The 22,687-nt window shown below is 40.5% G+C and overlaps 1 protein-coding gene across 4 annotated transcripts in view; it reads right to left on the bottom strand.

The window, feature by feature from the left end:
* Positions 1 to 22,687, bottom strand: part of MID2 (midline 2) — a 109,093-nt gene that overhangs the window by 6,620 nt on the left and 79,786 nt on the right. For all 4 annotated transcript variants that reach the window (XM_079910654.1, XM_079910655.1, XM_079910656.1 and 1 more), the window contains exons 4-8: positions 19,638 to 19,745; positions 18,109 to 18,257; positions 8,994 to 9,121; positions 7,749 to 7,892; positions 724 to 885 (exon numbers count right to left, since the gene is read on the bottom strand). In XM_079910654.1, coding sequence (XP_079766780.1) covers positions 724 to 885; positions 7,749 to 7,892; positions 8,994 to 9,121; positions 18,109 to 18,257; positions 19,638 to 19,745 — 691 coding nt within the window. The remainder of the gene's footprint in view (positions 1 to 723; positions 886 to 7,748; positions 7,893 to 8,993; positions 9,122 to 18,108; positions 18,258 to 19,637; positions 19,746 to 22,687) is intronic.

The following is a 22,687-nucleotide window of genomic DNA, read 5'->3' as shown; positions in this document are numbered from 1 at the left end:
GCCTCCCTCGCTGCTAGGGTTGACTAAGAAGATGGAAGCAGAAGTCAGAGAGGATGGAGGAAACTTCTAGGAAAGTGTCTGCTTTCTTGATGAAAGGGACAGCCATCACGTGTACCAACACTTTCCCCCTTCTTTCTATCTTGAAAGGAAATATGACGTCTAGAGGTTGCAGTGGTCATGTTGTGACCATGTGGCAAGAAGCCAACACACAAAAGGAGAAGGTGCCTGGGTCTCTTACGACATCACAGAACTGCTGCACCATCCCTGAACCGCCTAAACTTCGAGCTTCTTGCTATGCGAAAGAGAGAGAAAAACACTTTGTTTAAGCTGCTAAAAAATACTATTTGTTAAGCTAAATTAGTTGGATTTTTCTGTCACTTTTAGTCAAAAGCATTCCTAGCAGGTATGGCTTCTCAGCAGGAGGATTTTACCAGATTATCACAAACAGTACTCTTTTACTCAATTGTCCCCAAAGCATGGAGGCAGAGTGCAGAGAAAAACTCTTCACTAACATCCTCCCAAGCCACCAGCTGTTTTATGTGTATCTCTGTGTCCACATACCTCCCAAGGACACAAACAACCCCCCTGCCCAAAGCACAGACTCCAAAAGTACAGCTCCTCTACTGCCCTCTTACACTGCTGTGGGTGCCAGTGTCAGGCTAAGTGTACTTGCTGGCACTGAGGGCAAAACTGCTCTCTCCTTTTGGAATCACCACAACGTACTGTTTGTTTTGAGTCGGGTAGGCTCACTGTTCCGGCTGCCTGCTTGGTTTATGGCTTTAACAATGAAGATGTAGCGTGTCCCACTCTGAAGTCCGTGAACTGTGTAATGGTTCTGTTTGATGTTGGGCACAATCATCCAGCTATCCACGGAATTATACAGGCCTGTAACGTGGGGAAAGGAAGGATGTTAAGGTCATAGAGGTAGGATGATGAGAAGCACACCGAAAATTCATCATAAGCCCCCCCAAAAGTGAATTTCATTTTGTTTTCTTTTGAATCGTGGAAGACATAGTGAGATGAACCTCCTCTGCTTCTTTTCTCCCACGGAGCTAAGCTTACGCCAGGCTCCTTGCTTCTGGTAACTGAATGTAACCACTAGTGAAAGTTAGGTTACTCCAATTTGCTGCCAAATAATACAGGAAAACGTCTATACAAAATCACAGAATCATCTCTTTTATGGAGTCTCTAGGTCTTTGCCCCAAAGGTCCAATCCTCTGAGATCTGAGTCTGACCTCGAATGGGTGGAGCAGAGCACAGTAACATGGAATCTCAGAGCCAAAATGACAACTAGGCACTATATTTCCCTCATTTTACAAACAGGAAACTAAGACAGAGAGAAGAAAAGTGACTTGCCCAAGGCCACAGATAGCTGGGGATGGTGCTGAGAGTAGAACTCTGGTCTCTTTAATCCTAGTCCAGGGTTCTCTCCACTACATCGCAATTCATGGAGCAAACAGTAATGTTCCTTAGTCTCTGCAAGGTAGCGAAGCTTTCAGGGCTTATGATTCAACTCTCCCACACCATCCTCACCCTTACTTCCAATCTTGGTGGACTCCAAGGTGTCATAGGGAAGCCAAGGAGATGATATAACAGTCAAAGCAGAATATCATCTCCTCACTTGACACTACCCAGTTTTACCCCTTCCTGGTTCTGATTCCAATACTCATTTGAGGTTGGGTGGTCCAGGAACACATTGTTGTCTGGAATCTCCTTCCCTCCCAAGTAGGGAAAGGGATCAGAGATCTAGGTTTCTGCTTTTGAAACTCTTTAGACCATAAACATTGACTTAAACAGAGAAAATGTACATAATTAAAAACATGTATTTGGCTAACTTTTAGTAAAAGAGGGATCAACATTCTAGCCTGTGAATTTAGGCTTATCTCTTCTGTTATCTGCTTTTCAGTCAGGTTACCACTTTTTAACCATAATTCTACCAGAGGATAGAAAAGAAAGGGCAGGGAAAATGAGTGGTGAATTTAGTCATTTCTATGCAGCTCTAGCAAAGGATTTAGTGAGGTTAAAAACTGGAAATAATAGTAAGTGATTTGAAAGAGATATGATCAGAAGGGTTTTATAATTAATTTGGGGAGCAGTAGAAGAAGTCTAAATTAAAACTAGAAAAAAGAAGCATAATGGGGTGCAAACAGATATGCTATAGAAAGAAGAATAATCGGTGGCGATGTTCAGTGATTCGCATGAAAAGACACAAGGATAAGGGCAAGGAAAAATGTTTGAGGGCTTGGCTGCCTATGTATCAATGCACAGTATGAATCATAAACTGCACATTAAATTTGACTACTAAGAGGGAAATATATGATCTTCCAGATATACTGCTAACAATACAAAACCAAAACTAACTTCATAATGAAGTACTATGCAGCTATAAAAAAGAAGGTGGAAGATCTCTATGAACTGATAACGGAGTGATTTCCAAGATATACTGTTAATTTAAAAAAGAAAATTGCAAAAGAGTTTATGTAGTATGCTACCTTTTTTTTTGCGAGAAAGAAAGGCAAATAAGAAAACATACATATATTTGCTTAGATTTACAAAACAATAATAGCAACAAGAAGGAAAAACCAGAAAATAATGAAGCTGGTTGCCTACAGGGGATGGAGGTGGGGGAAGAAAATGAAAAGGATACAGGAGAGAATGACACTTCTCTGAGTACACCTTTTTTGTATAGTTTTCCCTTTTGGAAACATGGTTGTTTTACAAGTTCAAAAAATTTAAATGCTGTCAATATGAATGGGAAGAGTGGGGTCTAAAACTGAAGGCAAACTGAAAAAAATGAAGCCACCTGCATTTCAAATGTAAACAATCACAGCAAAGGGCAAGAGGAGAACTGTAAGCAAATCCTCACTATTGTTTGTGTTTGCAGCGGGATGGGCAACGCCATTCTGAAACTATTTCAGATGTGTTATTGAGCAAATGAGTATCCGTGTCGATGTTGCTGGGACCAGGCTTCTCATTGTGGAAGTAGGAACACACAAATATGAAATGGGGGAAGGTAAGAAAGAACCTGTGGGGATGGACTGGAATTGGAGATATTGGTATAAACTCATGATTTCTAAAATATGTATTTGTATGTGTATGTGCATACATATTGCACATATGTTAAGTATGTGTGTACATATATTATGTGTGAATATGTATATGTACATGGGTGTATGTGCGTACTTCTAGTACCCAGGTTTTGGTCTATAATAACATTCTCCTACTAAAAGGGACCAGCGTTCCTTGGAAAAATGGCTGACTTCAGGGCTGGGGCAGGATATGGTCAAAATGAGCGTACAACCTTTTGTTATGCTGAAAAGTAAGGAAGCACTGGAGAAAATGATGGAAGACTATAAGGACCCAGGAGTCAGCTTAAAAGGCTCCCACTGGCTAAATTTGGGCAATCTGAGCACCAAAATAAATAAGGGCAGTAAAGAATTATAAACCATCGAAAAAAGAGAATTCATAAGTCCATACTGAGAAGTAAAAAAAATAAATAAACAAATGAAGGATGAGTCTCTTGCTTACAGTAGAATGCAGAGTGGCAACCTGTAAATGTGGAAGTGGATGCTCAGTTGGAAAATCATTATTTTGCCATCATCAGAGTAAAGATTGGATCAGGTGAGAATTATTGATTGATGCTAAAACAGGGATGGGGTGGGATGGGTTTGATGAGGAAGCGGGATATTTTCATGGTCTTAAAGTATCATGGCACAGATTGCTTATTAGTTGCAAAAGGAAAAACAGTAACTATGCAAAGAAGAAATCAGGCAACACCTTTGATCAAGTGATCAAAATGAGCATCACCAATGAAGGGCAAGTACACATCGTGTGTCTCCAGTTGTGATGTCCCAAGGAGAACACGTCTCTTATGTAGCCTTCCAGCCATAAATGTGTAATCTGAATATAATCGTGAGGAAACATCAGACAAACTCAAAATAAGGAACAGCATAATAAACAAATTAAAAGGGCACTTTAAAAAATATCAATGTATGGGCTTCCCTGGTGGCGCAGTAGTTGAGAGTCTGCCTGCCGATGCAGGGGACACGGGTTCGTGCCCCGGTCCGGGAGGATCCCACATGCCACGGAGCGGCTGGGCCCGTGAGCCATGGTCGCTGAGCCTGCGCGTCCGGAGCCTGTACTGCGCAACGGGAGAGGCCGCGGCAGTGAGAGGCCCGCATACCACACACACACACACACACACACTATATATATATATCAATGTCATTAAAGACAAAGAAAGGCTGAGAAAATGTTCCAGATTAAAGGATGCTAGAAATATGACAATTAAGTCCAATGCCTGATCCTAGACTATATAGGACAACATTGGGTCCTTAATATGTCATAAAGTATATTATTGGGTCAACCGTCAAGATTGGAATATGAATGGTGGATTAGTTAAAAGTACTGCATCAACGTCATACCTCTTAAAGTTGATAACTGTACCGTGGATACATAAGAGAATTTCTTTATTCTTAGGAAACACACACTGAAGGATTTAGGGGTGAAAGGCCATGATGTATGCCAGTTACTCTCAAATGGTTCAGAAAAAATGGACAGAAACAGAGAATGTTAGCAAATGATAAAGGAAATGGGATAAAACATTAACAATAGGTGAATCTGGATAAAGAGTATATGGGCATGCTTTGTGCTGGTCTTGCAAGTTTTCTGTAATTTTGAAATCATTTCTAAATTTTAAAAAGGTAAATATATGATCCTCTGGGTATCACTGAGACTTAATGAGATGGGATTTATCATTGAATTATGGTAATGGAAGTATAAACCGTGTTCAAAATGGAAAGACCACAATATGGAAATTCATGAACCTGAGTGTAAATGTGTGTGGAGAGCATTTGCATGAGAATGAAAATGAGGGGAAATAGAAGTTACATCTTTGTGGCAGTATGTTACAGACTGCCTGGCCAGGGAGAGGTTATAGCCAGTGCTTTCATAATACAAAACGCAAAGCTGAAACAGAGGAAAGATATACAGTAATGGGGAAGACCATTATCTAAACATCTGTTGGAATTCTCATTCGGCTAACAGCATCATCTGAAACATTATTGGCTTGTGACAATTTCAAATCTTACATAAAGTGGGGAGAAAGTTTAAAATAAAGGAGGAAAGTTGAAAAAATAAGGAGAAGTACTTCTCCAGACAAAATTCTAACCAGCAAGGAAGAAATTTCTGGTTAAAGAAAATGTGGAGTTTGACTATTTTAAGATTCTTCATGTAAGTGGTATCATGTAGTATTTGTCCTTCTGTGTCTGGTTTATTTCACTTAGCATAATGCCCTCCAGGTTCATCCATGTTATTGCATGTGGCAGGATTTCCTTCTTTTTAAAGGCTTAATAATATTCCATTTTATGTATATACCACATTTTCTTTATCCATTTCTTTATCCATGTCATCTGTTGATGGACAACTTTTTGTATGTCAATTATACCTCAATAAAGTGGTTTTAAAAAAGAGAAAATATAGGAAAACCTCAAGGGAAAGTAGCTCTCACAACCAGGGTTCAGTCAACAGTGGCAGGCCAGACCAGCATGTAGGACTGGAATCTTCATGAATATTTTTTACTAGTAAAATAGTTTCAACTTATCTGCCCATTGCCATCCAAAATTTTGCTTCAGGGCTCTGCCTTTGTTCCTGTCCTATTCTACTTTTCTATCAATGGTCGAAGGAGGAAGACATAGAAGGCACGCTGGAAGGGAAAGTAAATATATTGAAAGGCAGAAACTACATACAAAGGAATTTTGGTAGGCTGGAATAAGGAGTCAGAACTAACCAGATAAAATGTCATAGGAATAAATTCAAGATGTTGTATTTCAGTTTAGAAATTCAATTGTATAGGAATAGGATTTGGAATGCCTGGGGATTTCAGTTGACTATATGCTCAGTCAACACAACAGTCAACATGGCTGCTGGAAAAAAGTACAGGACAAGGGGGCATCAGCTAACACACAAGAGCAATAATACAGCTATCCTCAGTGGACTAGGAAGAATTGGTAGCTGGTTTAATTCAAGGAGCATTAACCTTGAAGTCTGACAGGCTTGGGTTCAGATAATGACTCCATCAGTTTGTAGCTCTGTGACCTTGGACAACTCATTTAACTTGAGCCTCAGTTTCTACGTCTATAAAATAGAATTACTATCATCTACTTCATAAGGCTAAGGGAGAAGTTATGAGGACCAAATGACATAACATATATGGGAGTGTTTGTAAATGGAAAAGCATAATACGTATCCAAATTGTTATTATTCACTAGGAGGAAGTCTTAGGCCTTTTATAAGGAAGCACTAACAATTATTTATAGCTGCACAACAATCGAATGGGCTGTTTTGCTAGAATTCAGCTGCCCATCACTGGAAATGTTTGAGCAGAGACAGGACAATCACCTACAGGGTTTCTGGCAGAAGGCAAGAAGATTTGACAAGATGACGTCTGAGGTCCCTTCCAATTCTAAGATGCTATGGTCCTATCACTATTAAGAATTATCTTCTAAGCTTTTCTTTACAAAGGACTATGTACCCTTGAAAACAGAGGTGACAGCCTTTTGATCTTTGTCACTTCTTAGACTTATTCTCAACTCCCAGGAGACCACTGCTCTCCCCATATCAGGAAAGAGAAGCACAGTTACTGGCTTTAAGACTTTCCCAAGCAGGAAAGACAACTGCAAACAAGTATGTTGGGGAGGTCTTAGCGTTTTGCGACTTCACAACCTGAAGAAACACCCAGGAAAGCAGCTACCAGGGCCAAGTGGCTTAGGATGGAGCTGCACGAGGCAAGTGTTTTTTAGAGTTTGAGCCCAAATGTCCTCTCACCTCCCCATCCCATCATGTGGCCCTAAATTGTCACAAGATGGGAAAAGGAAGCCTATTGGGACGGTTTCGTTGGAAAAACTCCTCTCATGCGGGTCTGTGAAGTCAGACACAGAAGCACAAACACAAAGTAAAAAGAAAATACTAATCTGCAGCTATGCAGATGCAACCTTAGGGTGCAAATCAGTTCCAATCTTGAGTCCACTTTTAATTCTGCTTTCATTTCCATTTTCCCCAGCACATTGAGGGGAACTTGCAGCTCTAGTTAAGATCCTACTGCCTTGTCTTGCTCCAATTCATCAGAAGGTGAAACCATAACATGTAGGCTAAATGACTGCTTTGCGAACGTCTTTCATTTGATGGCCCACTGATGGGCCATTTTATATTTGGTGTAATTCTTGGAGGAAAGGGAGAAGGGGTAGAGGGAAGAGTGACAGAGGCAGGAGGCTTGTCACTTCACTTATTCACTGATACAAATAGGTGTGGTAAAGGAAGTGGTAGTCTTTGAATGTAATGTATTTTACCATGATAATGAAGTGGAAGAAGAGTCAAGGAGAGAGATGTTCACACACATAGAATCAGCAATGATGGTGGCTTAGCTACTCAGGAATGAATTCTGAGCTGTGTTCTGATTTGGGAGAGTGGAGTGACATGGATTAACTGAGGAAAAGCTAAGGATTACATAAACAAATGGGAGTGGCCCCAGTGACTGCCCAGCAAGGAAATACACAACTTGCTTGTCACCCATCAGTAAGGTCTTTGCAATGCCCTGGGGGAGCTTGCACTGTCTACAAAACACTATACTAAACAACCTAACATGTCTTACAAACACTTGCCTCGTGGCGCCCCGGCCAATCTTGAGCAGCTTACTGCTTCCTTACATTTCCTTATCTCTGGCCACAGGCCCCAACTACACCATGACTTACTGATGAAGTTAGCCTGGCCAGTGAATATGGTGTACTGAAGCTCATAGGAGCTGATGCTGAACTCATCATCCGAGATCCAGTGGACTGTAATGGTGTCATGGGAAGCAGTACAGAGTTCCTCTCGGATAGATGGTGGGTTTGGGGCTGTAAGGAAAGGTGGAAAAGAAGGTAAGGAAAGCATACTCTCTGTTCTGGAATTTTACAATCGTTATTCTTGCTGCCCAACCCAACATCTCATGGAAAGGTGGTTTTCTAATAAGAAGCTTTAGATTGCATGTATCATACAACCTGAATCCAAGTGCTGAAAACTCAAGTTCCCCCAAACCACTTTTGCTTCAATGGTAAAGGTATTTTAGGCAAAGATCTAAGCCTAAGTTATTGAGATGATTGATTGCCCATCATCTACTCTGCCTGCACTAACACATATGTAGATATTAGAGCAAAGTGGTCACATGTTTCCTTATTACATGACCTTTGACCTATTTCTTTTTTTTCAAAGTAAGTTGTATTATATATTTTTGGCAGTATTAATAGGGGTTAATTGTGCAAATTAATATGAGTTCCCTCATCTGTAAAATGGGGATGATAATTACCTCACAGATTCGTTGTAAGGATCATGATATAAAATTAATATATAGTGTCTGGTATAAAGTAGATGTTCAATAAATGACAACTATTTTAACATAGTAACAAAGATAACTACAAACACAAAGTTATTGTGTGTGTATATTTTTCTCATGGAATGATCATTCAGCAATCCTGAAGGTAGTCAGTATTTTTAACAGACTGGTTGTCTCCCTCATCTTCTAAAATTCTCTGCAACTCAGATATTTTTCTTCCTAATCTGCTAATCCCTAAATTTCCTTAAAATCATTTGGGTGGTACCTATATCCATGTGAGACATTCTCTAATATTCTTTAATTACCACCCGAGTTCTACCCCTTATAACAAGTGACATTATATTACTGACAGGCTCATAAGGAGAAAACCATCAGCAACTTCTTGTTTTTTACCTTTAAGTAAGGATGGTATGTATACCCATTCTGTCCCCGGAGACACTGACAACTCATTTCTCTTTTCTGTTACATGAACTAAAATATATTCTATGTAAAAAGATACATGTATCATTTTAAAGATTATAAAAGCATTTTCATGATCAATATTGCCCTTTACAGATTATTTTAAAGTCAAAGCACACCAAAAGAAAAGGACTAAAATGGAAAGGAAAGCACAGTATTTTCACACCTGTTAAATAATCTAGCCCCTCCAGCAGTTTCTTTTCTCTGGAAAAATCTAAAGCAAAGTTTTCAAAGGCATCATTAAAATTGATGTCTGGAATCAGAACTTGAGAAGATGCAGTTGCCATAGCGACCCTGGAAGAGAGAAAAGTACATCAATATACATCAAAATAGGTTTGCAACCTTTATCCAATATTTGATTTCTGGTTAAACAAGGTGAAAATAAATGACTGCTAGAGCTTGATTCATTTAGTGAAAAATATCATATCTGTGCTTTTCCAATGGAAACCATTTAAATTTTAATCATCAGGAACCAATTAAGGGTTATACCATATTTATTCACATATGTTCACCCCTCAAACACACTCCCCCATCCTGTCTTAATTAGGAGAAGTAAATACAGGATTCTTTCCCCTCTGCATCATTTTCCATCTGGCAGGCAGCATCAAAACTAGACCTCTGAAGACTTGGTAAGAGCAGTTTGAGAGAATTTTTTCTCCCCCTCTATTTTTTTAATGCTAATCAACAAGACAGCATGCTGGGGCTTGGTTAAAACCTTCCCTTAAATCCTGTACTTTGTTTGACCTTTGACAACATTTACATTTAATTTTATTATTCTCTAATTGTATAATGCTATGCTAGTTTTATCTCCCCAACTAATTCTAAGAGTCTCAAGAGGAGGATCCATATTTCGTACCTCTTATAATCTTCCATGGTCCCTAACACAGTGTTGGACACATAATGAATAAATAATTGTTGAATGAATAACTGAATGACTAACAACAACACAAATGCTAACCTTATTGAGCATTTAGTACATGTAAGACACCATGCATGCACTCTACATACAGTAAGTTACTCCTTACTATCGCCCTGCGTAGCAAAGTTTATTTCCATTTTGTAAATGAGACATAGAAAGGTTAAGGAACTTGCTCAAGGTCACACAAGGATCAGAAAAAAATATATAACTGAACCCATGTTCATTGGATTCTAAACTTTATACCCTTAACCATGTAGACAGTTCCTGTTTTTTAAAAAAATAAGGTATATTTTTACATACTTCAGCAATTCTAAACCATTGTTCCACATCAGATTTATCTCTGAGCTTTGATCAAACTATGCATGTTTAGGTCCTGTGCCAGACCTGAATCGGAGCCAATGAAGATCCTTGAGCATGCAAATAACAGGATGGAAAGAAACATTAACTTGGCAACAATATGCATGTTAGAGTGGAGAGAAGAGGCATTGAATGCAGGAAGAGCAGAGAGGAAACTTGTATGGTGAACTAGTTGTAAGGGGATGAGGAGTTAAACAAATACATATCCTTATGCATGGATACCCTGTTACACATCTACCTACAATAGCTTTTGGCTGTTTCTGGAAATTGCGATGTTTCAGGAATAAAATTCAGGTCAGGATAAACAAATGAAAGACTAATACAATGAGAGCCACTGAAGCTTTTGAGGCAAAGGAGTGATGTGCTCAAATTTATGTTTCAAGGACAACACTCCAGGGCTTCCCTGGTAGCGCAGTGGTTAAGAATCCGCCTGCCAACGCAGGGGACACAGGTTCGAGCCCTGGTCCAGGAAGATCCCACACGCCTCAGAGCAACTAAGCCCGTGCGCCACAACTACTGGGCCCGTGTGCCACGACTACGGAAGCCCACGCGCCTAGAGCCCATGCTCCACAACAAAAGAAGCAACTGCAATGAGAAGCCCGTGCACCACAACGAAGAGTAGCCCCCGCTCGCCGCAACTAGAGAAAGCCTGCGCACAGCAACGAAGACCCAAGGCAGCCAAAAATTAAAAAATATTTTTTAAAATAAATTTAAAAAATAAGAACAATACTCCAGCTGCAGTGGATGGACTGGAAGGGGTCAAAACTAGAGGCGGATCAGATTTTAAGGTGTCTGGGAATGAGCAGAAAGTAAAGTGGTGACAGGAGAAGTGCAGACAAATAAAACAGAAAGTTAATTCACAACCATGAAAATAGCCAACAAATATATTAAAAAGCCCAACTACAGGAAAAATCAAAGAAATGTAAATTAAAATGAGATAGCGTTTATGATTATAACGACATCATAGGAGCTTTTTATGTCTATATTAAATAATGCCTACATGTTTTTATTAGGACTGAAAATGATTCAAATTTTGGAGGCCAAATTTAGCATTACATATCAAAATAGCTCAAAATGTAAATATTCTCTGACATCACAGTTCTACTTCATAAAATGTTTTTGATCTGTGATTTTGGTTTTAATTCTTAAGGCTTATGATCACATAATGTACAAAATTTGTGCTGATGGTATATCTCCTCTATTCTAATCTTTCTAATGAGTTGGCAAAAGCACCATTACCAATCACACATATACAGTAGTTCTACAGTTGTATGTGTTTTTGGATAGCTGTTTAAAAGACAATCCTGAATTATAACTTGGTCTGACTTAGTGAAGAATTCCCCAGCAAAATTTGCTACTGTATCTTGTCATGCTGAATTTTAAAAACATCCGACCTTATAGATTATCTATAAAAATGTGAGAAGTGGGCTTCCCTGGTGGTGCAGTGGTTGAGAATCTGCCTGCCGATGCAGGGGACACGGGTTCGAGCCCTGGTCTGGGAAGATCCCACATGCCGCGGAGCAACTAGGCCCGTGAGCCACAACTACTGAGCCTGCGCATCTGGAGCCTGTGCTCTTCAACAAGAGAGGCCGCGACAGTGAGAGGCCCGCGCACCGTCATGAAGAGTGGCCCCCGCTCGCCGCAATTGGAGAAAGCCCTCGCACAGAAACGAAGACACAACACAGCCAAAAATAAATAAATAAATTTATTTTTAAAAAATGTGAGAAGTATTAAATACTCTTTATTTGGCATTATACCTAAACCAGACTAAAATGCCTTTCATTAAGTAAAAGGCAACATTTTAGATACAGAGAATTTTGATTAAATTGGCACAGTTAAGACCAAAAAGAGAAAGTGGACATTGCCAGCTTATTGTTAGTCCTGGCCTTAACAGGCTAATGAACACACCCTGAAGCACAGGTGAGCCTTACTCTGTTCAATGAGACAGTGAAGGGATCTTCTCAGTATTTAAATATATTAATACCACCAGTTATATAAACCTAAATATAAACACAGTCTCCTATAGGTTTTGAGATGGCATTCACCACCTCTGTGCAAAGTTGAACATTATTAATCAAGTCCAATCATATCTTTTTTAAAATAAATTTATTTATTTTTGCGTTGGGTCTTCGTTGCTGTACGAGGGCTTTCTCTCTAGTTGTGGTGAGCGGGGTCTACTCTTCATTTCACTGCGCAGGCTTCTCATTGTGGTGGCTTCCCTTGTTGCGGAGCACGGGCTCTAGGCATGTGGGCTTCAGTAGTTGTGGCTCACGGGCTCTACAGTGCAGGCTCAGTAGTTGTGGCGCATGGGCTTAGTTGCTCCGCGGCATGTGGGATCTTCCCGGACCAGGGATCGAACCCTTGTCCCCTGCATTGGCAGGTGGATTCTTAACCACTGTGCCACCAGGGAAGTCCCCCAATCATATCTATAGAAGGGGAAAATAGTGATGGTACTTGCTGAACTGGAATTACTATCAAAATTCATAAAGCTGGTCATACTCATTTATCCACAAGCCAATCTTATTTAAGTCATGACTATCCAACAGAAATATCCTATCAGCCATTCATGATCTGAATTCTGGTGTATGAGATCAATTTAAATATGGTACACATAAAAAAGTCATGAGCTATTTCTGTTTTGTAGTAAATAAGGCAGTGGCCAAATATTACTCACTAGTAGCTTTTTTTTTTTTTTGGTACTCAGGCCTCTCACCGTTGTGGCCTCTCCCGTTGCAGAGCACAGGCCCCGGACACGCAGGCTCAGCGGCCATGGCTCACGGGCCCAGCCGCTCCACGGCATGTGGGATCTTCCCAGACCGGGGCATGAACCCGTGTCCCCTGCATCGGCAGGCGGACTCTCAACCACTGCGCCACCAGGGAAGCCCTTGGGTTGACCTTTTAAAAAATATTCTTGCCCTTCTCAACATCAGCCATTTTAAAATATGTTTTTTCATCACACGCTACACAGAGGTTCCCACTTGCAAACAAGACATCCCGTTCACTAAGTACTTCATAAATTTTTTACTAAAGAAGTAACTAAGACATACGCAAAGATAACAACTATAAGAGCACTCAACACACTGTATGTAACCTAGTTGTCTAACAATGGGGACTGAGCTAAGTAATGTGTCATACATCAAAAGATGAAACACTATAAGGTCACTGGAAATCAGGTTATAAAAAAATATCCAATGCCAGGGGAAAGTTCGTGATATGTTACGTTTCAAACATAGGGTAAAATGCAGTATATACGACATGACCTTATGTTTGTGAGGTATACACACACACACACACACACACACACACACACACACACTCCCAAATGTTAACAGTGGCTGGAAGGTTAAGGATGAGATAAAGATGACATTGACATATACGTAAGTGTTTGTGTCTGTGTTTCTGTATTTAAGCAAAACACAACATTAGCTATCTCTCAAGGCTCTGATCTCTATTAGGGATAATATATAATAAGTGCCATTTGTAAGGGGGAAGGAATAACTCTCCCAGTTAAAATTTCATTTTAACTGAAGTCTTGGTTCTTAATACATTACAATGAATAATTGTGGGAAAGAATTTCAGACCCTATGAGAGACCAGGGAGAAAGATATTTAGGTTGCATAGATGATTCTCAAGCCATACCACATAGTTAGCCATCTATTCTTCCTACCACATAGGCTATACATGAGCCCATGAAAAGAAGATTTAGATATACAGAGTTGGGAATCATCGACAGCTAGATGGTAACCGAAGCCCTAGGTGATACAAGTCTGCAAGAGGGAGAATGTGTACTGTGAAAAGAGAATAGCTTAAGACAGAATCACAAAGAACAACAGCATAAAGGAATAGGTCAAGGAATAGTTGCTCACAAAGGCAAATGAAACCAGACAGGCAGGAAGAAAACCAGGAGCTTTCTCACGTTAAGGGCAGAGAAATTTCAAGTAACAATGGTCAGTAGGGACAAATGCTACTGAGAGACCAAGTAAGATGAAACAGTAAGATAAAACAAAGGAATGTCGATTACAATTTAGCACCAAGGTATTCATTTGGTGATCTTGGAAAGAATACTTTCAATAGTGTGGTAGTGGCACAAGACATTTCAGAGAGTTGAAGAGTGAGTGGACATGATTACATACAGTGGTTTAAATATATGTTTTATCTCTGCTCTCATGAAATCCCACTGAAATGACAAAGAAAAAAAAATCATAAACCCACAAAGACAAAGAGAATGGAAAAAGAGATGCAAGTAAGATATTGTCAACAAATGTCTGGAAATTAGAAAGGGATGGATGAGTGGTAACCAACAACAGAGCAGAGAAAGCTGAATTGGGAAGCCAAAAACATGAAGCTGATTTATTGCCACAGACAGTTGAAAGTTTGCATGAGGAACAGCAAGACCACCAGATCCACTCAACCACAGACCACCCCTCTCTCATCTTGACGCCATACTAAAAGCAGTCTTAAAACCCTTTCCCTGCTTGGCTCCTAGAATAATGGCAGCCAGACTTGTACCCTTCATCCCCCTCCAGAAGCAGGAGATTGGTGGATTCCTTCCACGGGTAACTGACCCAAGAGAAAACACCTACAGATGGGTCCACTCAATAAAAATCTGGCATTCCGGACTTCCCTGGTGGTGCAGTCGTTGAGAATCCTCCAGCCAATGCAGGGGACACGGGTTCCATCTCTGGTCCAGGAAGATCCCACATGCCGCAGAGCAACTAAGCCCGTGGCCACAACTACTGAGCCTGCGCTCTAGAGCCCGTGAGCCACAACTACTGAGCCTGCGTGCCACAGTTACTGAAGCCCGCGCGCCTAGAGCCCGTGCTCTGCAACAAGAGAAGCCACCGCAATGAGAAACACGGGCACCGCAACGAAGAGTAGCCCCCGCTCGCCTCAACTAGAGAAAGCCCGCGCGCAGCAACGAAGACCCAACGCAGTCAAAAATAAAAATAAATAAATTTTTTAAAAATCTAGCATTCCGCCTTATAATCCTATAGCAAAGTTCACCAAGCAACAAACTGTTCCCACCCCCTCAGATCTTCCAGTCACCTTTTAGTCTTAAATTCAAACAGGCAGTGAAAAGCTCCCCAAACATTTAGGGAAAGACAGAAACTAACAGAGAAAAGGAACGTGGAGGAAACCAACACAATGCAGTTTAGAAGAAAACTTTTTTAGTGATCCTTAATATCATCAGGAAGATAAATAGTTTGTATTCATAAAGCAAGGACGGAGTGCTAAAAAAGAAGCAAAGATCAAGAAAGAGCTCTTATAAATAAAAATATAAATACTTAAATTAAAATTTTAATAGAAGGATTGGATGAAAAATTAAGGAAACATCTTAGATCAAGAAGATAAAGTCATGGAAAGTGGGAGATAAAAGATTTTTTAAAATTAGAGGGAAAATCAAGGGTGTCCAAAATCTGGCTAATTAGAGTCCCAGAAAGAGAGAAGAGAGAAGGGCAGGAAGTCCTTAGCAAATAAAAGACAGTTTCCCAGAACTAAAAGTCAGTAGTCTTTAGATTGGAAAGACTGACTTAGTGCCCAACAAAAATGAATAATAAAAGACCCACACCAAGGCATATCTTGGTGAAATTTCAGAAAAAAGTAGATTAAAGATAAGACCTTCAAAGCTTCAGATTTTAAAATATAGGTCACATTCAAAAGATCAGGAATCAAAATAGCAGTGGAAGTTAGGAGACAATAGAGCCATGCCTTCAAAATTATAAGGAAAATTTATTTCCAACCTATCAAATTAGAAAATAAATTTAAAATATTATTTAAACAAAAAATTCTCAAAATTTTATTTACCTTGTACTCTTTCTTAGGAAGCTGTGGGAAAATTTGTTCCAGCAAAAATTAAGGGAATAAAATGGTACATGAAGGGGGAATCAGGTGGAGCCCGATGGAGTCCCTAATTAAGAACACAGAGCTATGAATCCAAGGAGACTAAGTTGGTTGGAGTTCACAGGGCAGAGTACTAGAGAGGAGAAAGCTGCACAGAGAGAATTCTGGGACCTTCAGAGGGTTTGCCTCTAGTATGCAATAAAATACTGATTAACACATGCATATAAGGAAACTGCCCAATGCTAGAGAAAGAGTCACCCAAAAAGATTAGAGGGAACAAACCCTAATGCTCACACAGGGCCAGGAATAGTGTATGTTCCCACCAGCCAGACCAGAAAATCTCATGATTCATGGGGGACCTGGTAGCGTACTCAGAAGGGTCTTGTCTCAGTAGTGGGGAAAAATTTCCCCTGGACTAAACACTGCTTTGATCACATCTAACAAATCTTAAAAGCAAGACCTGAAAGGAACAAGCTATTTTCAAGTAACTTAACCGTGTCCCAGAACAAAGTTTAGGAATATTTATAGGAATACAAAAATATATAGTGCCCAATAAGATAAAATTCACATTGTCTGACATCCAATAAGAATATAACCAGACATGCAAAGAAGCAAGAAAATAAAGCCCATAATAAGGAGAAAAAAGCAACGAGTTGAAACTGACCCAGATATTAGAATTAGACATTAAAGCAATTATTATAACTGTATTCCATATGTTCAAAAAGCTAGAGAACCCTGCTACCTTCCTGCTCATGCTCAGCAAATGACTTTGCCTCCTATTTTACAAAGAGAGGGGTAGGTATGAAACGATAAATTCCTCAATTTCTCATACCGAACTGCTGGGCATACTGACATCCACATCCATTACTTCCGTCTTCCTTCTGGTTAAATGGAAGAGATGTCCCTTCATTTGTGCTTTGGCCACATACCTTCTTTTCTCCATAGCTTCAGTTTTGCCCCATCTCTAGCTGACCTGTATCCACTTTTTTTTAATTAATTAATTTATTTTTGTCTGTGCTGGGTCTCCGTTGCTGCGCAGGCTTTCTCTAGTTGTGGTGTGCAGGGACTACTCTTCATTGCAGTGCGCAGGCTTCTCATTGCAGTGGCTTCTCTTGTTGTGGAGCACTGGCTCTAGGCGTGAGGTCTTCAGTAGCTGTGGCGCACAAGCTCAGTAGTTGTGGCGCGTGGGCTTAGTTGCTCCGCAGCATGTGGGATCTTCCCGGGACTAGGGATCGAACCCTTGTCCCCTGCATTGGCAGGCAGATTCTTAATCACTGCACCATCAGGGAAGTCTGACCTACATCCACTTTTAAACTCACTCACATCTCTCCTATCTAAAAAAATAATACCCACAACTTTCCTCTACCGCATAGTCATTCTAGCTACTGCCACATCTCTCTCCTTCTCTTCATAGCAAACTTCTTGAAAGAATTTTCATTTCTTCGCCTCTAATTTACTCTTCTTAAACATTTGAAAGTTATTTATATTAACATAATACTTGTACCTAATTAAATAGTCAAATGTTGCTAATAGTTATACTGCAAGAAGTAACAATCTCCTCTCATCCCCAATTTCTGCTCTCCAATAATAATAGTATTGAGCATTTACTTTGTGTTGGGCATTATTCTGAGCCTTTATAAGTACTAACTCATTTAACCCTCACAAAAACTTTATGAGATAGACACTATTATCATTCCCATTTTGCAAATGAGAGAATGAGAATGAAGCTCAGAGAGGTTATATGACTTCCCTAAGAGCGACCAACTAGTTTAGGGTCAGAGGCAGGATTCAAATCTAGGGAGTCTAGTGCTATAGTCTAGACTAGAAGGGCATCCACCTATCTATGTGGCCAGAAGTTTCTCTGCTCCTACACCAACACCAACATAGAAAGCTCCAGCCCTGAGTGGGCAGCAGAGAGCCATGGCATCACTAGGGCACATGGTTGGCTGTGCATTAGAAGAACCAGTAGGCTACAGAGATAGAGAGACGGGTGCCAGAAATCCACAGGGCAATGTACCACACTGAGGCTTAGTAACTAGCCAGCTGGTAAAATCTTCAGGTGGTAGCGGCTACGTATTGATACACGCCTGAACAGAATTAAGTGACTTTAAGCTGGCCCCTTTTCATAAGAGGAAGCACTGCTGCAAGAACATAAGGAACTCACCTCTCAGCAATATTTTTTGCAGACTGGAGAAACCGCGCCTGGTCATTTTCTTTCAGGATATGCTCAGCTTGGTTGATGAGGACCGTTGAGCGTTCGAGACACTGGCGGCAATTAGCAACCTGCTGTGCCAACTTTCTCAGTTTCATAACCTTAAAGAATTAGCAAAAGAAAAATAAGATAACACATCCAGTGGTTAATTAAAAATGATAAAACAACATGAAGGAGATCTGCTGCAGTGATTCTAAAAATAAGACCTATTAACATCCCATGGTCCCTGTACTAAGCACTCACCTTGTCACCCTACCCACCACGTGTGTTTTGTCAACCCCTCCTACCACCTACGGCCCGCTTACTTACCCTGCAACACAGTCATATACTCCAAGTTACCTACCTCCTCTTTTTATTGATCACATTAATTATTTTTATTATAAAAGCAATGTGTGGTCATTACAGAAAATTTAGAGAATAAAAAGAAACCCTACCACCCGGAGATCACCATTGTTGACACTTTATTATCACATACATGTTTAATAAAAAGCACCTCCTTTTTCTTTATGAGTATCTACATTTCTATGTATATATTTCTCTAAGCATCTTTAAGCATACCTATGTGTTCACAGATCTGTGTTCTCGGACACTTCAGTTCCTGTGTTAGTTGGAACCACCCAGCACGGCACAAAGTAATGGCTATCACTCCAGGCTCTCATAACTTCTCACACTGTACACACAGCATGAGCTCACAATCACTATACTGACCAGCAGACCAGCAAGCGTAAAACCATAGAGCTGCATAGAGGCTCACACCTGAGCTTCTTGACCACGATTCTTCAGTTCCCATGCTAAAAGCCTGGAAGTCTTCTCTCTCTCTCCTTCATCTTTTATATCTAATCAGTCGATGATTCCCATCATTTCCTTGCTAGCAATGCCTGCTACGCTCTTCCCTTCCATTTGTGCTACCACTTCCCTGGTTAGGCCTTCATCAACTCATGCCAAGAATCATTCCATAAGCCTCATAACATGCTTGCCTGACTTCAGTATCATCCCATTCTGATCTACACTGCACATTTCTGCCGTATCTATCAGTCTTCTCCCTTCCTAAGAAACTAGGATGATTTCCTAATGCCTTTCAGATTAAGCCCAAAGTCCTTACAATGGCAGTCATGATCCTTCTGTAATTCTGGTCCACATTTCTACCATTACTTTGTTTTCTTTTTGTATTGACTTATACCATACACACAGTAAAGCACCCAAATCTGAAGTGTACAACTCCATGATTTTTTGCATATACACACACCCATGTAACTACCAACCAGGTCATGATATAGAACGTTTCCAACACCCCAGAACTGCCATCATTTTGACTGAATTCATAGCACTAGGCCAAAATATTGCTGCTTCTTTGCCCATCTCCCTAAAACCTCATTTCTTCTTGCTTTCATGATCCAAGTTCAAACTGGAACCATCGGTTTGAAGCTTGGACATTTGTAAAGTCAACTCGGCCTTGGCCTCACTGAACTGCTGTGCTTTACCTTTGTCTCTTTGATTTTGACAGCAATCATTTGCTTCCTCTGCTGGATGATCTCTACCAATTCGTCACATTCTTCCATAAGTTTTGCCTCATGCATAGCAGTATTCACCTGCCAAGAAAGTCCAGAGTGTTACACAGTGATTTCTGCCTTTGTCCACTGCGGGCTCTCAAAGGTTCGGACTGATAGCTAAACATGTATAACTTCTTCCATACCTCCCTCATAAGATCCACTCCTAGAAGAAGGGTAGAGATGATGATATTAATGATGCAAGGGCATTGAAGCACCACAGATAGGAAGCTCTCCGGCCTCTGGTAGATCATGATGGTTAATGGAGGCTGGGCAGAAGGACAGATGAGATGGGGGCATATTATTCCCACTGTGAAATTCCCTTTACTCCAGCACCCTGTCCTCCTACTGTTCTTTTGGAAAGAGGGTAAGGAGATTTAAGTACATCAGGGAAAGAGGCTCCCTCTCCACAGGCACAAGAATATTAAGATAACATTACAACAACATATTTGTATCATCCTAACAAAAGTGTTTTCAGTTTTCCTTGTTCCTTTCTAAAATATAGAAAATGTTTCCATTTTAAAATATATGAATGCATAGCTATATCTTCACATTAAATATATGATTGTGTAGATATATTTTCACATAGTAGTCATCATGTCTTAGTAGATATTTCTCACTTTGGCTGTCCAGTATCTGAATACCTTTCCTACTTGGGGATGCTGGCTATATCAAAATATCTTTACTGCCAAGTCAGGGTAGGGGGTGAAAAAAAAGCCACCATTCTTCATTGTCTTCCCATGTACTGACTTGTCCTTCTGCCCATCTCTATTACTGTTGACATTAGATGATGTGAAGTCCCCAGCTGGGCTAAAATGAGGGCAGAGGAACTTTGGGCTGCCTAAGTGTAAAAGGAAAGGAAGGGGGAAAGGAACTTACATCTTTTAAGCATTTAATGTGTCAATTACTTTATATTGATAGATAAATTATTTCATATAATTATTAGAACCACTTTATAATATAGGAGCTATTCTTATTTCCATTTCACAGATGTGAAAACTGAGGCTAAGAGAATTTCAGCAACTTGCTCAAGATTGCACAGCTGGGACGTGGTGAGACCAGTATTCAAACCAAGACGTGTCAAGGGAAACCCCTTGGCTGGCGAGGTGGGCGGACAAGGTTCAGTTCCATTTCAGCAGCAGTCACACAGGGAAGCACAATCATTCCAAGAGTCTATTCAAGGATCACTCGAGTAGAGCTCTAAAAAGCCGAGGAATAGACAATGGGTTACTTGAGAGCACCAAAACTCAAGTGGCCAGATGTGCTTCATTAGCAAGGTAGGGCTGCATTTCCAATTGCTAGCCCTCTTCAAAGGGCTCCTTTACATACGCCCAAGCCCAGCAAAATACCTGTCGCTGGACCCTGCTGCCTCCTCTCTCACCCTCTAAGGTCCCTGCTGGCCAATTTTCTGTTTCTTACCTAACTGAAATAAAATATGCTTGCCGAATTTCAACCTTGTTGTTTTATTTCCACTTTCCAAGGGGCAAATGCCACAATGAGAGCTTCCATTTGTCCTGAATGAACAGTCCCACTCAGGCCATTCTAGTTTGTCTTCTCAGACTCCTCACTCTCTCCCTAAATTGGATCTACCTTTCCAAAGCAGATAATATCACCCTCTCAAAGAACTCCCACTCATGTGAGAATAAGAGATTCATCTAGTGCTCCCTGGATCTGTGCTTAGACTATTTGGAGACTTAGTTCCCATTTATAGTTTCCTCTTGAGGCTGCTGATGGTATAGTACACAGTGGTATGGTGCCTTGTTTCTTATAATTCAGCCCTTGGACTAACCTTGACATAACACTCACTACATGCCAGGCATTGCCCTAATCAGTTTATATACTAGCTCTCTCAATCATCAAAACAACCGTATGAAGGACGTAACATTAGCCCCATTTTACAGATGAGGAAACCTGAGCACAGAGAGACTAAGTGACTTGCTCAAGGCCACACGCCTAGTAAGTGGCAGAGATGGGATGTGAACCCAGGGAGTCTGACTTTAAGAGTCCACACCTTTAACCATCACACTAAACTGCCTCTCCAGTGTAGTGTAACAGAATCCTGTCTTCAGTTCCTGACTATCATTACTTCTTCTGCACCATCCATCTTTATTTTGTCATCCCATTCTGTTTAGTCTTCTCAGACTACCTGTTGTTCCCCTAGAAGGCCATGCACAACCATGTCTTGTGCCTTTGCTCAAGACTCTCCTTTCACTTGGAAAGTCACTTCATTATTTGTTTGTTGAACAAAGTTCTACTTATCTTTCCAAGCCCAGCTCAAAGATCGTCACTTCTGAAACTTTTTCTCATCTGCTTGGAGACAGTTTGTTCCCTATTTATATTCCCATAGTACTTTATATATAATTCTATTATACCATTTACTACGTTACAGGAATTTATTAGTTTGTCTTCCCTGATCAAACGTGAGTTCCGGAGGCCAGGGGCTGTGTCGTATTTGATGATACCTCCAGCACAGTGACTGACATGTGGTCTGCGTTCAGTAAATATCTGTTGCATTGAATTGAACGGGGGGCAGTATCTCACTGCTTGCCAGACATGTCCACTTGGTTACTCAAGTTACCCTAAACTCAGTATCTCTAAAAACAAACTCATCACTTTCCCTCTAAATCCAGCTTCCACCTCTGATTTCCTCTTTTTGGTTATTTCTACTATCATTATTGCACTTGCTCAGGTTCAGTTACCTACTTCTCCCTCATCCCCCACATAAATTCACAGCAGTCCTGACAGAGTCCTACCCTCCTTTTCTTTTCAATCTCACTAAAGTTCTTCTCGTAATACAATGAGGCTCTGGGCCAAGGAAACAATAAATTGAAGCCCTTATCATCTTTTTGGACTATTATTGTAAAAGCCTCATTAATTCATCCCCCTGCCTCTAGAATCTTTCCTTTGTAACCGCCCCCCATAATCCACCCTACACCCTGAAACCAGGGAAAATCATCACCGTCTTCATCATCAACCATGTATTA

The sequence above is a fragment of the Stenella coeruleoalba genome (genome assembly GCF_951394435.1).
Source record: "Stenella coeruleoalba genome assembly, chromosome: X".
Classification (NCBI taxonomy): Eukaryota; Metazoa; Chordata; class Mammalia; order Artiodactyla; family Delphinidae; genus Stenella; species Stenella coeruleoalba.
Note: the sequence above shows the minus strand (reverse complement) of the source record. Positions and strands in the feature narration are given on the sequence as shown.